Raw genomic sequence first — 15,689 nt, 5'->3', positions numbered from 1 at the left:
GTAAATTAAAAGTAAAATAATTGTGTTGAACATGATGGAGGGAGCATTTCAATATTACCATTATACCAAAAAGGAAAAAAAAATCTTTGTTTTTATTAACATGAGCTAAAAGAACAAATGAAAAAAATTCCTTCTTGGGGATCCCTGGGTGGCTCAGCAGTTTAGCGCCTGCCTTTGGCCCAGAGTGCAATCCTGGCATCCCAGGATCAAGTCCCACGTGGGGCTCCGGGCATGGAGCCTGCTTCTCCCTCTGCCTGTGTCTCTGCCCCCCCCCCATCTCTCTCTCTCTCATCAATCAATCAATCAATCAATCAATCTTAAAAAAATTCCTTATTTTATTTCAGCTGCTATTGGTGGAGGTGGTACCAGATTTTAATTATCTAATGACATCTTGAGGCTGGCTGAATTTGGGCTGAATTATTATAACCATCAATAAAATATAGAATTAGCCAGGCCACAGTTGAATATGTGTAGAGCCTGAGGCAAGAGTACAAATGGAGACCCACATACCACAAGTTTAAATATTTAAAGGGTTAGAAATAAGCTAACAAACTGTTGAATAAAATATGTTCTAATCTCCTGTTTTGATGAATGTACCTTCCCAGCCACATCCCATATGTTCAAGCCCTGTCCATAGTGTAAACAACTGTCCCCTAGCCACTACTCAGACCTGTCAGTCCATGGTTCACTCTCAAGAGGGCAGATGGGGAGACAGCTATTCAGGCCCTCAAAGCCCTTTCAGAATTATTTAGACAAGAAGCTCTGAAGTGCCGTGTAGGAAGATCATGGTTTATAAGGGTGGTAGCAGCTTCCTATTGTTGTTTCCTCTTGAGTCCCCATTAGGAAAAATTGAACTGGAGGACGGTCAAAGTGGGGCCTTTCTGGGTGCCAGCTCCACAACAGAAGCCCCAACTGCTTGGGTGTATGGGGAATACTGCAGTTAGGATTTCTTATGAGCTCCTTGTTTGAATGCTAAAATAAACATGATTTAAGCTATTGTCCCAAAACCTAAACTAAAACTAAGTTCAATCAGGTCGAAACAAGTTAGAAGAATGAGTTGAACCAACTGGGCTGTGTCAGCCGCTGATGTCCATGAGTCTGTAAAAAGATAACCATTTAGGGGTGCCTGAGTGTTTTAGTCAGTTAAGCATCTGACTCTTGGTTTCCACTCATGTCATGATCTCAGGGTCATGAGATCAAGCCCCATGTTGGGCTCCACACTCAGCGTGGAATCTGCTTGAGATTCTCTCTCTTCATCTCCCTCTGCCCCTCCCCCTGCTTTCTCTCTAAAAATAAATAGATAAAATCTTTTTTTTTTATTAAAGACACCTATTTAAAGACAGGGACTATAGGCTAGCATTTGACAAGATTTGGGCCATGAGAATGCTAACAATACTGCAACAACAACAAAAAGTGGTAGAATCCAGCCCCTGATGCAAAACCTACTTGTAGATTGAGAGCATTAGTGTTGCTCAGCAGAGAAAATATGAGGAACCGATTTATGTTTTTGAGAAAACATTGGTTGTTTCTGCTGCTAAGTAATAGTACATCACCTCTTCTTTTCTTCCCATCAAAGAGACTACAGAAATCCCACCAAATAGTGTATAACACAGTTTGCCCAAAATTAAGGGTGTTCTGGATATATATATGAGACTTTCAGTTTTAAAAATGGGAAAGTTTCAGGCAAATCAGGACAAGCTGTTGATCCTAGCCTAGAGCCTGATTCACTGAGAGACCAACTCCATGGAACCAGTAATAGAAAAAGCAAGAGTGGGAGCAGTGTATGAAGTGGATAAAAGATGGAGTTCTCGATGGAAGGACTTGAAATTTCAACAGCTCCACCTCTTGACTGAGGCCTTAGTCAAGCTGCTAAATTTCTGTGTGCCATCATTTTCTTTTCTTCTCTTAAAATATTTTTTATATTTATTGTTTTAGAGAGAAAGAGATAAAGAGAGCAATGGGGAAGGGGCAGAGGGAGAAGAAGAGAGAGAATCTCAAGCAGGCTCCACACTGAGTGTGGAGCCCAACATGGGGCTTGATCTCATGACCCTGAGATGTGACCCTAAAGTAGGAACAAAAATAAGACATTATATGCACCATATGCCTTTTAAAGTTAAAAAGAGATCAGACATTCCAATGAATTTACAAACTGAGTCATTGATCAAGTCAAATAGTAGAGCAGGAGCCATAAATAGTGGCCCTAGGAAAGATTTGGACTGCTGTTATCTCACATGGCCTATTTGGTATTTTTCACATTTGCATTTGAGCTAATATTTAAAAATCAAGAGATTTCATGGGAAAATTGGGATTTATGGTGTCATTTGAAATGGGAGAAACTCATCAACCTTTGAGAATATTCCAAAGGTCAGTGATGTGCTTCTCTTCCATAAATATCATGAACTCTACACATGGCTCAACAAACACAAAGCCAGAGCAAGTTTTGAAGACTGAAAAAGAAGACATCTGTTTGAATCTATTTTCATACACCCTCTATTATAAAGTGGATTATCAGAGCCAAAGTGAGATAAATATTTACAAATGAGAAACTTCAAAAGTATCTGAAATCCAAATCTGACAGAAAACGAAATCTTCTAAACAGGAAGACTCCCAAATTTAAACAAGGCCAGAAAAAAAGCCAATGAGGAGTGAACTCATTGCCATGGAAGTAACATCAAAGATTGAAAAAGATAGAAGAAAATGCCAGACAAAGGAGCGAATGAGATCAAAGGAAGAGAGAGTAGCAGATTCTGGGACCTCATACATTTAACATCAAAGCAGACTTTCTTCTGGGAGTCATCTAGTTGGAGCCCACCTGTGACACCAGCAAGTCCATCAGGTTACCAGATGGACTATGTACCTAAGGCACTGAGACTGTGAGTGAAACTTTACAGTGTAACACCTGGTTTTGTTGACTACTAAGATCAGTGAAAGGCACACCATGCAATTTGCCAAGAACAAACAAACAAGAAAAGTAAGCAAAGAAAGCAGCTGAATTGACCAAAACAAAAGGACAATAAGGCAAAAGCAACTTTAGAAGTAAATTGCTAGTGTTCTTTTTTTAAGCAATTCAACAAATATTTGTTGGATTTATTATATTTGAATCATACCTCTTGCATTAAATATTAAAAAGTGAATAAGATACTGCCTTTGTCCTTCAGAAACATTTTAGAGAGATATTTCAAAACATTTAACAAACATTTATTCTGCATCTATTATATATCAGGCATTGTTTTAAGTTCTTGAATAATTGGAATGTGTCAGGGAAAAGAACAAAGATGCCTACCCTCGTGGCGCTTGCATTTTAATAGGAGAGACAAACCATAAGCAGTAAATATAACAAGTAAATTACACATGTAATGGAAAGAAGAAAACAAATACATATATAGGTAATGGATTGGATGTTCAAAGATGAAGGAAGAGGCTCGTGTGCGGTTCAGTCAGTTAGGCATCTGACTCTTGATTTGGGCTCAGGTCATAATCTTGTGGTTGTGAGACTGAACCCCAAGTTGGGCTCTATGCTGAGAGGGGAGCCTGCTTGAGATACTGTCTCTCCCTCCCTCTCTGTCTCCCACCGTGGCCTGCATACATGCTCTCTCTCTTTCTATAAAAAATTAAAATTAAAACAAAAAAATCACGTTAAAAAAGAAGGGAAACAGGTTGCAATATTGGATGTACTGATCAGGGTAGACATAATTGAGATAGTGTCAATTGAACAAAGATTTAAGAAAAAACGTGAGTTTATTAAAGACTATTTGGAAACAACTGGTTCAGAGCATCTGGCTCCCTTATACTGCAATAACTATGCAATGTCATATGAGCCCATGAGCTAATAGAAGCTGGGTTTCCAGCTCTGTGACACATATCCTGAAGGCCCTTGAGCAACATCATACAGATGATGTACTCTGAAATATAATCTCTGTTCAATATCATCAATATTTGCCCCATGGTGAAATATGCTGGAGTCGGAATGGAAGGGCAGTGTTGTATCATTAGAATCCTAGACAATGAAATTAATGAATGAAGAGGTTCAAGGATTGCAGCCATGTTTGTCTTGAAAGCAAAGATTAATTCAACAAGACTCATTAAAGTTTGAAGGAAATACATGGGTAATTGTCAACAAAAAAATGATATGGCAGGCAATAAGAATAATAGTTTATGCAACAGAGACAATTGAAGTTACTGAAAAAATAGGATAGAAATTCAGGAAATAAAACAAACAAACCAAACAAATCAAAAACAATATTTTTTTTTTAGAATGATGACTGAATTTAAAAAAATGCAGAACATGAACCTGAGAAGCTATTCCCCTACGTGTGGAACAAGGGATACAGAATTTCACACACAGCCGTATAACTCCATGTTCTGATAATCTGAAAACCAGAAGTAGGCTTCTACAGGACCTTGGGAGAAAGTCTGTCTGCTTATTAATTCAAAACAAAGAAAAGGCACTCAATAGAATGGCTATTGAATAAAATATCAATATGTAATATCACAACCTTCAGTTGGAAAAATATTAGAAGAATTATTATCCATATAGCTTTTATTCAGAAATTGTTGGATTTAGTGCTGCAAAATAAGATTTTGGAAGAACTTCTTAAATGAGAAGTTGCTACAGTGTGGACAACCTTACTAACAGCAAGTACTGTGTGCCATGGTCCATTCTCAATTCTTTGGGTGTAAGAAAGTTTTTTGGTCTCACGTTACCCAGTCAAGCTCAATTTATAAACAATTGTCATATAAACTGACATAAGTATTGTCATTATCCTCATCTTGTATATGAGGAACATGAATCCCATCGAAGTTAGGTATTTTTCCCAAGGTCCCACAGAAAGTGCAAAGCAGATCTGGATTTGAATCCAGTCAGGGAAGTTCCAGAAACATTGCTTTTAAACACATGGCTGTGGAAAGGGAGAAGGTGAATGCTAATATAATTTATAAATTTATGCAATTTTGTAACAAATTGCTACATAATACAATATCTTAAAAGGGAATTACAAAGTGGAAAAAATGTGGGGGGGCTGATTAATAGTAACAATAATAGTTTAAGTAAACAAAATTCAGAATAAATTGGGGTTGAAGGAAAAATATAGCAATCTGTGCTTCATAGAAAGTAATCCATAGTTTGAGAAGCTAGAGAATCACAGCAACTGTCCTCCAGGTGAGCTTCAAAAACAGTAAACATTACACAATAAACTTAAAAATTATCTAAATTTCCTCAGGTGGTAAGTAGTGTCATACTGTTTTAATAAACGAACACCAGACACATGCGTGATTTACAAGAAACACACTTTTGCAGAAACAATAAAAAATTAAATTTTTAATAAAAATTTGGATCTGGGACAAAGATACACCAACTAAATTTATAGAATCAAACAGAATTGGAAAAAATAATATCACTGAAAGTAAAAATTAAGATCAGAAGATAAAGGCCATCATAAAATAATAATCATTGTGCTCTTTAATTAAAAACATCTATATTGGGCAGAAGTATATATCAAGTAAAAGATCAATCAAATACAAAAAAAAAAAAAACAAATAAAACTGCCCATTCCTACCAGTTAGATATCAGTTAACACTACCATGCCTGTGTGGCATTTCAGGATGTGGAGACCCAGGGGCCAAGCTCAAGGAATTGGTCACTGGTTTCCAGTTAGGCTGCCAAAGAATGAACTAATAGTCAGAATTAAAGGAGAAAAGCCAGTGTTGCAAACCTGGGAGACAGTCAGTCAGATGCCAGCTCAACTAAGCAGAATGGCTTGGGAATAATCAATATTCAATTTTTGCAAATAATAGCTAAAATAAGTTGGCTATCCCAGGTCATGCAGAAGAATGGATTTAGTGTGAATGGCTTGATGGACAGAAACATAGATTAGAACAATATTTTTTTTTTCTTTTTTTTTTTTTTAATTTTTTTATTATTGTTATTTATTTATGATAGTTGCAGAGAGAGAGAGAGAGAGAGAGAGAGAGAGAGGCAGAGGGAGAAGCAGGCTCCATGCACCGGGAGCCCGACGTGGGATTCGATCCCGGGTCTCCAGGATCACGCCCTGGGCCAAAGGCAGGCGCCGAACCGCTGCGCCACCCAGGGATCCCTAGAATAATATTTTAATTTTTATTCTCACAATTTTGATGGAATGTAAATGATCTAAGGAATATAATTATTAATGTAAAATTAATAAATATATACCAAGTACAACCTACGAGTGTTTATGAAGTATTGAGAAAAAGTCGGTACTACATGTGTAGGAAAGAAATCAATATACGAGGCGAATTTTTCCATTCTAATATATCTGATAACAAACTATAATTCAAGAATATAATTATAACTTCAAATCCTTAGCTTCTTAAAAATTTTGAAAATATAAACTATGTCAAAAATGTGACACTTTCACTCAAATGTGCAGAAACATAATTTTTGTTCCTTCTTCCCACCTGAATCTGACTTCTGATGGCAGAAAAATCTAACCTTGATAATGAACGGTAGCTAGTTAATGCCTGTTTAAAACTTAGTGCACTGTGTAAATATTGGGATTGTACCGATGTTTCTTCTTTCCCCTTCTTTCCTTTTCCCTGGACAGATCACTGGCTGGGGGGCTTGTGTATTATCCTGCATTACAGGAGGCTTGGGGATAAAGTGTCAGCTCTGGTGGCTGCTGTCCATGGTACTTGTTTGGGCTCATGCTTTGAGGTCTGGTCACTTGGACTCTCTCAGACCTGCAGATCCAGCTACCATCTCAGTCCTTCCATATTCCTGCTCTCACAGGCTAGAAGACCCTCAGCAGTCTACCTTCCACTATACTAGAGTGACCACGTTACTGTGAAGAGCACTCAGGCCTTTCTGCATTGTCATTTCCCTCAGCTTTTGATACTCTGTCTCCCTTCTGGCCAAGTTTTGTCCTGGGATCCTGCTGAACGTGTGACATCTCTAGTAAACTGTAGCCATCACTATTTGGGGAATGAGGGGAGGAATAACTGTGCCTTCCAAAATCTGTCTTGTAATCGATATGAACATCCCCCCAAACCTCAGCAGGTTTCAGATTTGCCAAAAATCAAAGAACAGGGCCTACACTACTAACTATATTTTTGTCTCCACCAAATTTCTCCAAAAGTCCACCACTCGGACTAGAAATAGCTTTTGCTGCCCTTAATGTGACAGAAAGTTACAATTTTGCAGTACCTAGTATTCTCTATACTACTTGGCTTCTAAGACAAACAAACAAACAACCTACCCCAAATCTTTCAAACACTAATTTTTGCCATATAAAAGACAGTGTTCTTTGTTCTTTCTCTCTTTTTCATGTATTTATCTGTGACTTCTATTTTCCTAAATCACAAGTGAGGGAAGTAGAGCATTAAAAACATTTTTACAAATTGAGGAATATATCATTATATATTTAAAATTACAAAAATGATTAAGAACTTATGTCCACACAAAAACCTGCACATGGATATTCACAGTAACTTTATTCCTGGTTGCCAAAACTTGGAGGTAACCGTGATGTCCTTTAGTAAATGAATGAACAAATAAACTACGGTATATCCAGATGGAATATATTCAACACTAAAGAGAAATGAGCCATCAAGCCATGAAAAGGCATGGGAAAACTTTAAAATCATATTACTAAGTGGAAGAAGCCAATCTGGAAAGGCTACATACTATATGATTCCAACAGTATGACATTTTGGAAACGGAAAATCTACCGAGAGAGGAAAAAGATTAATGGTTGCCAGGGCTTACAACTGGGGAGCATGGGGGGTGGGGGATGAATTGACAGAGCTCAGAGGTTTTTTTGTGCAGTGAGACTATTTTATATGATACAATAATTATAGATACATGGCATTATACATTTGTCCAAACCCCAAAAATGCATAACACCAAGGTGAACTGTAATGTAAACTATGGGTTTTGGGTGATTATAATGTGTCTGTATAGGTTCACCAATTGAAACAAATGTACTGTTCTGGTGAAGGATGTTGATAATGCATGTGTGAGGTCAGAGGGTGTATGGGAAACCTCTGTACCTTCCCCTCAATTTTGCTGTGAACACAAATCTCTCCAAAAAATTGTATTTACAAAAAGAATTAGTAAAAATAACAGAAATTATATTTAGTTTTACATTATAAATTTGTTTTATGAAAACAATCTAGAAAACAGAAATGGATCTCTTTTTTTTCAATATAACAGAATCAAATTGAAAATATTTGAATCTTGCAACTGATCAACAAGGAAAATTTTATACAAGTTACCAATGAAAAATTTTACAAAATATTTCTCAGCTAAATAAACTTGTTGGTGTTTTTAAAATTTTCTTGAGTATTTCCCAAGATTTTTAAGTCATCCTTAGATAGAATCAAAGATAAGGGGCACCTAGTTGGCTCAGTTGGTTAAGCGTCTGCTTTCAACTCAGGTCATGATCTTGGAGTCCTGGGATCAAGCCCCACTTTGGACTCAATGCTCAGTGGGAAGTCTGCTTCTCCCTCTTCCTCTGTATCAAGTAAATAAATAAAATCTTTAAAAAAAAATCAAAGATAAAACTCCCATAGTTTTTCTCAGAGATAAATCTAGATTTGATCTAAACACTTGACAAAAGAAGAAAATAAGAGCTCAAATTCATTTACTATTTAAAATATGAGCACATGTATTTTAGGGCAAAAGGAGCACATGTATGGTTTAATCAAAGAGAATCTATTAATTTATGACCCATGAATATAACTAAACCTATCAGGAGTTGTTTTTTTTTTTATTTTATTTTATTTACTTATTCATGAGAGACACAGAGACACAGGAAGAGGGAGAAGAAGCAGGTTCCATGCAGAGAGCCCCATGTGGGACTCAATTCCGGGACTCCAGGATCACGCCCTGAGCCAAAGGCAGATGCTCAACCACTGAGCCATCCAAACGTCCCACTCATTAGGAGTTTAAACAAAATACCCTGTATTCTTATTTCATAGGGATTTCTGAAAAGCCAGTGGATAATAAAACAGCATTCATTTCTCAGTTTAAATAAACAAGCAAATAAATAATTTTTGTGTTAAATAGTAGAAGGATATCTCTTTAATGTGATATGGAGTCAGAATCAGTATTATATGTACTCAGGAAATATATAAAAACACTTTTTTTGCAAAATTTTATTTTGTTTAAAATGTTTTGGACAGGGGCACCTGGGTGGCACAGTCTATTGAGTGTCTGACTTTTGGTTTCAGCTCAGATTGTGATCTCAGTACCCTGATTTCAGGGTCATAAGATTGAGTCCTGACTTGAGTTTGGTGCTGCATGAGAATTTGGCTTAAGTTTCTCTCCCTTCTCCCTCTGCCCTTCTGTGCCTTTGTGCATGCACACTCTCTCTTTTACTCTTGCTCTCTCTCAAATAAATAAATAAATCTTTAAAGAATTTTGGACAGATTTTAGAAAGTTTTTACAGTTTTTACAAAGACAATGGAATAAGAAAAAATATATATAAACATTGGCTTGGAAGAGGGTAAAGTGTTTTAAATATGTTTTATGATGATTTCCTTTAAAAGTTTAGTAAAATCAGCTAAAACACATATTATTTAATATAAAATTTAATGTAAATATATATTATTTAATATAAATAAATATTGTTCTATCTATCTAGAGAAAATAGTAATATAGTCATGTAATTTATATGACAATGCTTAGTTAATAAAAACAATTCATTTACAATGGAAGTTTTTGAACTGTATTCGACATATATTACTTTCAGGTGTACAACATACTGATTCAATATGTGTATATATTGTGACATGATCACCACTATAAGTCTTGTTAACATCCATCACCACACATCGTTACAAATTTATTTTTTTATGATGAGAACTTTTAAGAGCTACTCTCTTAGCAACTTTGAAACATATAATACAGTATTATTAACTCTAGTCACCATGCTACCTTACATTGTACAATTTATTTATTTCATGACTGGAAGTTTGTACCTTTTGAGTTCCTCCACCCCCACCCCTGCCTCTGGGAGCCACCAATCTGTTGCCTATATTTATGAGTTCATTTTTTTCTTTTCTTTTCTTTTTTTTTTTTTTAACATTCCATACGGTGGCAAACTTTGAAAGAATGGAATTCACAGGACTTAATTTAATGATGAGTATGTAAACTAGATTAAAAAAAATGATAACCTTAAGTGATGTGCCTTACCAAAAACATTTGAAAATGATAAAGACACTATGTTCTTATTTAGAAAGATGAAATACTTCAAAAATATTCATTGTTCTTCTTCAAGTAAATGCTTTTAGGGAAATGACAAATTCTCAATCAAAATTCCAACAAGCTATTTGAAGTAAAACAATTGTGAAATTTCACTTTAAGATAAAATAGGCAAAAATATAAAATAATTCGAATAGAATGAAGCAATGATAAGTAAAAATTAGACAGCAGGATTAATAATCCTAATCACATATTACATTTTTTCTAAGATAATATGGGACTTTTGAAGAAAAAATAGACATCTAGAAGTAGCACTGGGTATATGAGTAGCTATTCATATAGAACAAAGGCATTCTGGTTGGGAGAACACATCTTCCTGAAACACCCAGCATCAATACGGCTTAACTTCTTTCTGGAGGTGATATTTCAAAGCAGTGAAGAAACCTGGCTTACACATTGAATCATGTGATAAACATGTTTATAAAAACTATCATCTCTCTCTTTTTTAAAAAAGACTTTATTCATTAATTCATGAGAGAGACACAGAGAGAGAGGCAGAGACACAGGCAGAGGGAGAAGCAGGCTCCATGTAGGGAGCTTGACACGGGACTCGATCCCAAGACTCCAGGATCAGGCCCTGGGCCGAAGGCAGGTGCTAAACCGCTCAGCCATCCAGAGATCCCCCCGGCTTTTTTCTGAATTTTGTTTATTTTATTTTATTTTATTTTATTTTTTTACTATCGTCTCTCTTGTATAATGGGAAGAATATTCACAGCCAATCAAGTTTGTTCTTTAAATAGTATTAACATTAAAAAAGTAATTTGTAATATTTTACTACAGTAAAAGAACAGTAGTAAAAAAAAATACAAAAATGAGTATCTCATGTTCTTCCCAAAGACAACCATGATGAACAGTTCAGTGTATTTCCTCCAAGTCTATACTGTATAAACAATTTTTTGTTGTTAACATCATATCCAATTATAACTTGATTTTTCAATCAACATTACGCTTATTTGCCATTTTATCACATTTAATAAACACCATTATTGACAACTAAGTAAGTTTCCATCACATTAACTATTGATTATTTACTTTTAAGAAATTGATGGGATATTTGGATTAGTTCCTATCTTTCACCTTTATAGAAAATAATTTGGAAATAATCATGTACATAGGCTTTTTCAGAACAATGCAGACCTTTATTTTTTTTTTATTTTTTTTAAAGATTTTATTTATTCATGAGAGACAGAGAGAGAGAGAGAGAGAGAGGCAAAGACACAGGCAGAAGGAGAAGCAGGTTCCATGCAGGGAGCCCGACATGGGACTCGATCCTGGGAATCCAGGATCACGCTCTGGGCCGAAGGCAGGCGCCAAACTCCTGAGCCACCCAGGGATCCCCAATGCAGACCTTTAAACTAGGTTTTTCTGTAGGTGAACAGAGGTATATGATGTTTGTCCCTTGGTTTTCATTTGGCCATACTCTCCCAGATGTTTAAACAAGAGATAAATATAAAGTTGTTGATTTTCTTTTATTTTTTTCCCTCCTTCTATAAATTATTGTTTTATTTAGTATTAAAAAGGTTCAGAAAGGAAGTGAAATAGTTTTGTAAAATAAGCCCTTAAAAAGCGAGCAATTATAGTTATTTTTATGTGGACTAATCAGTATCCTTTTAAATGTGCAATCAAGTGGCATCTATAATTATTTGAGCCACTTGGCTCACACATACAATTGGAACTACTAAAATTCACTCACTTTCCTTTCCTACTGCTTCAGGGCTTATAACTAAGAGTTGATTTTTTTTTTTCTCTTCATAAAGCTTAGTTTTGGAGGAATTCCAGTACCAGGCAAACCTGGGACCTTTTTAAAGAAAAACTTTCATGGATGTATTGAAAACCTTTACTACAATGGAGTAAACATAATTGACCTGGCTAAGAGACGAAAGCATCAGATCTACACTGTGGTAAGTTAACATCTTTCTCAGCATGGTGGTTTCTAAGACGTTGGAGTAAGTCTTTTTTCCATCCCATCTCCTGAACCTCTTTATAATGTGTTTATATTCTACTCTTTGAGGTCCTATCAATCTCCCAGGTGAAACTGGAGTATAAGAGAAAAGGCAGGAACTGAATGAGTGCGAACTGCGTTATCAGGAGTAACAATACATTAGAGGCTCCTAAAGAATTCCAATTTCCTGGCTATCAGTTGTGTGCCAGCTGTGGGGAATGTTTGCAGCTAACCCTGTGTTAACATCAATCTCTTTATTATCTCTGGGAAATGCAAAAGTAGAGCCACAGATCCTATTAAATTCTGTAGCTTGGGAATTATGTATTTGTTTACCTATTATTTATATTGAAATATGGAATTTTGAATGAGAGGTTAAACTTTTTGTGTTTTTGAGATTTCCTTTGAAGCATTTATCATGCTGGCAAAGTCATATAGTTTTCTAATTGATTAACATTTATCATCCCCAATAGACTGAGGATGAGAGCTACCTTTCTTTCTTACCACTGCATTCTAATACCTAGCAGAATGCCTTATACATAGTAGGTACTCAATAATGGTCTTAATATTTCCAACTATAATTATGAATTTGTTCATTTCTCCTTCCAGTTCTTTCTGTTTTGCTTCATGTATTTTATATCTCTGTTGTTTAGTACATACACAGTTAGGACTGCTGTCTTCTTGGTGGATTGGCCTTTTTATCATTATATAATGTTCTTCTCTATGATAATTTTTGTTGCTCTGAAGTCTACTTTATCTAATATTAATATAAGCACTTCTGGTATTTTTCAATTGATGTTCATATGACATATCATTTTTTCATTTTTATACATTTAACTGGCATATATCGAATATTTGTAGTGAGTTTCTTATAGACACTAAATAGTGTAGTCATTTTGAAATCCACTTAGTCAATCTCTTTTTTTAAGATTTTACCTTCAAGTAATCTCTACACCTAATGTGGGGCTCTACCTCACAACCCCGAGATCAAGAATCCCATGCTCTTGCACCTGAGCCAGACAGGCCCCTCATCAATCTCTTAATTTTATACTTAAATCATTTACATTTTTAATTGTAGCTATTGATATTAGTGCTCAAATACCTGTTTATTTTTTGTTTTCTGTTTGTTATCTATTTTTTTATTTTTTTCTCTAACTTCCAGTGTGTTTCTTGAATGATTTTTAGAATTTTGCTTTGATTTATCTAGTATTTGAATATATTTCTGTGTATAGTTTTGTTGTGGTTTCTTAAGATATTAGGTACACATATTAACAAATTTTTCTTCTAGTATTTCACCAATTCAACTGAAGTTTAGAAACCTTACCTCCTTTTATATTCCTTTATCTAGCCCTGTTTCTTATATAATTCTCTTATTATTTCCTCTATATATTTAGAATCATTAGTATCAACATCTAGATAATTTTCTTATATCCTCTTTACATATTTCAAATCATACTATTTTTTTTAAGATTTTATTTATTTATTCATGAGAGACATAGAGAGAGAGGCAGAGAGAGAGAGAGAGAGAGAGGCAGAGACACAGGCAGAGGGAGAAGCAGGCTCCATGCAGGGAGCCCGACCTGGGGACTCCATCCCAAGTCTCCAGGTTCAGGCCCTGAGCTGAAGGCGGCGCTAAACTGCTGAGCCACCGGGGATGCCTATCAAATCATACTATTTTTGCTTTTTGTTATTCTTTCTTTCTTCCCTCCTGAGTTTCCAGTTTCCTTCTTTCATCCTCTCATTTCTGTTTTAAACAACTTTCTTTTGCCATTTTCAAGGTATGTGCTTGTGACAAATTCTTGGTTGTCCTTCAATCTCTAATGTCTTGGTAGCTATTCCATTCTTGAAAGGTATGTTCTCTGTATAGAAAACTCCGGTTTGGTTTTTGTTTTCCTTCAGTCTTTGAAAAATATTAGGCCATTTTCTTCTGGCTTCAATGGTTTCTGGCAACAAATCCATTATTGTTAAAAGATTTTGCCCCAGAGATAAGCTTTCATTTCTCTCTCAGTGCTTTCAAGATATTCCTTTGTCTTTAGTTTTCAGAAATTTGACCATTAGGAATTATGTGATTTCTTTTGGTTCATCCTGTATGGATTTCATTCAGTTCCTTGAATCTGTGGCCTGTTGTCTTTCACCAAATTTGAGAATTGTTCTGCCACTTATCTGAGTTATTTTTAGTCCTCCTCTCTTTCTCTTTTCTGAATTCCATGACTATGTATGTAAATCTTTCATTTTAATCCCACAGTCTTTGATCCTCTGTTCATATTTTTTCTTGGTTTCTTTTGCCTTTTGTTCATTTGGGTAATTTCTATTGCTAGATCCTTAAGTGCACTAATTCTTTCCTTATTCTCTTCATTCTGTTACTGCACATATCTGTTAAATATTTTTATGTCTGTTATTATATTTTTCAGTTTTAAAATTTTTATTTGGTTCTTTACCTTTTCTGTTTCCATGCTAAGACTTTCTATTTTTTGCTGGATCTTCCTATTTTCTTATTTGCCTCAAATATGTTATTGTTCCTTGAAGGAATTTTATTATAATGGCTGCTTAAAAATATTTGTCACATAATTTGAACATTTTTTTTGTCATCTCCGAGTTAGCATCTATTGATTGTATTTCTTCATGCAATTTGAGGTCTTCGTGTTTCTTGGTATGACCAGAGGATTTTTATTTATTTTTTATTTTTTATTTTTTGAGGACTTCTCTTTTAACCTGGACATTTTAGGGATTATGCTATGTTCAATCATATTAGCTGTCTGTTAGCTATTCTCTATTAGATATCTTTCTCTGACACTATTCCAGTAGGGGAGGGGAGGATTTTACCTCAATTCTCCTAGGTGGGGGTAGCCTCCAGGGTTTCTACTCAGCCCCCGTTGACATGTAAGGGTAAAGTGGAAAGGAATGAGAGCTCCAGCTCCCCATTAGCTCTTCAGTAATAACTCCCACTGGCTGGAATGTGTATAAAAGCCTCATTACTGTTCTCCACATGACCTCCATTTCCATCTAGTGTGTATGTGTGGGGGAATATTCTTGTTATCACTAGACTGGCATGAAAGTCATGACTCTGCATTAATACCTCTCCAACATAACAGCTGAGCAGAGGTACACGGTCCAAGCTCTGTCAGACAGGCGGTTTGAACGTACTACAGGGAGAGGCTTGCTACTCTTTGGGAAGGCTTAAAGTCTGCTCTCTACTCGGTCTTCTCTGATACAATCTTGACTAGAGGTTTTGACACCTTGTTATAGGATGAATGGAAATAGGGTCAGAATTTTTTGTACGGTGTTTGTCTGACATAGAGCAGTTATTATTTAAAGATTTTTCTCTCTTACTATACTGTCCCTCTCCTGGGCCTATGATTATAAAGAATAGGCTTCTTTTTTTAAGATTTTATTTATTTATTCATGAGAGACACAGAGAGAGAGAGACAGAGACATAGGCAGAGAGGGAAGCAGGCTCCCTGCAGGAAACCTGTTATGGGACTCAATCCCAGGACCGTGGGATCATGACCTGAG

The 15,689-nt window shown here is 35.7% G+C and overlaps 1 protein-coding gene across 3 annotated transcripts in view; it reads left to right on the top strand.

The window, feature by feature from the left end:
* Nucleotides 1–15,689, top strand: part of CNTNAP5 (contactin associated protein family member 5) — a 792,545-nt gene that overhangs the window by 378,337 nt on the left and 398,519 nt on the right. For all 3 annotated transcript variants that reach the window (XM_041739874.1, XM_041739876.1, XM_041739875.1), the window contains exon 7: nucleotides 11,995–12,138. In XM_041739874.1, coding sequence (XP_041595808.1) covers nucleotides 11,995–12,138 — 144 coding nt within the window. The remainder of the gene's footprint in view (nucleotides 1–11,994; nucleotides 12,139–15,689) is intronic.

This window comes from Vulpes lagopus, chromosome 24 (genome assembly GCF_018345385.1).
Source record: "Vulpes lagopus strain Blue_001 chromosome 24, ASM1834538v1, whole genome shotgun sequence".
Lineage (NCBI taxonomy): Eukaryota > Metazoa > Chordata > Mammalia > Carnivora > Canidae > Vulpes > Vulpes lagopus.
The sequence above is the reverse complement of the archived record's forward strand: the minus strand, read 5'-3'. Positions and strand labels throughout refer to the sequence as shown.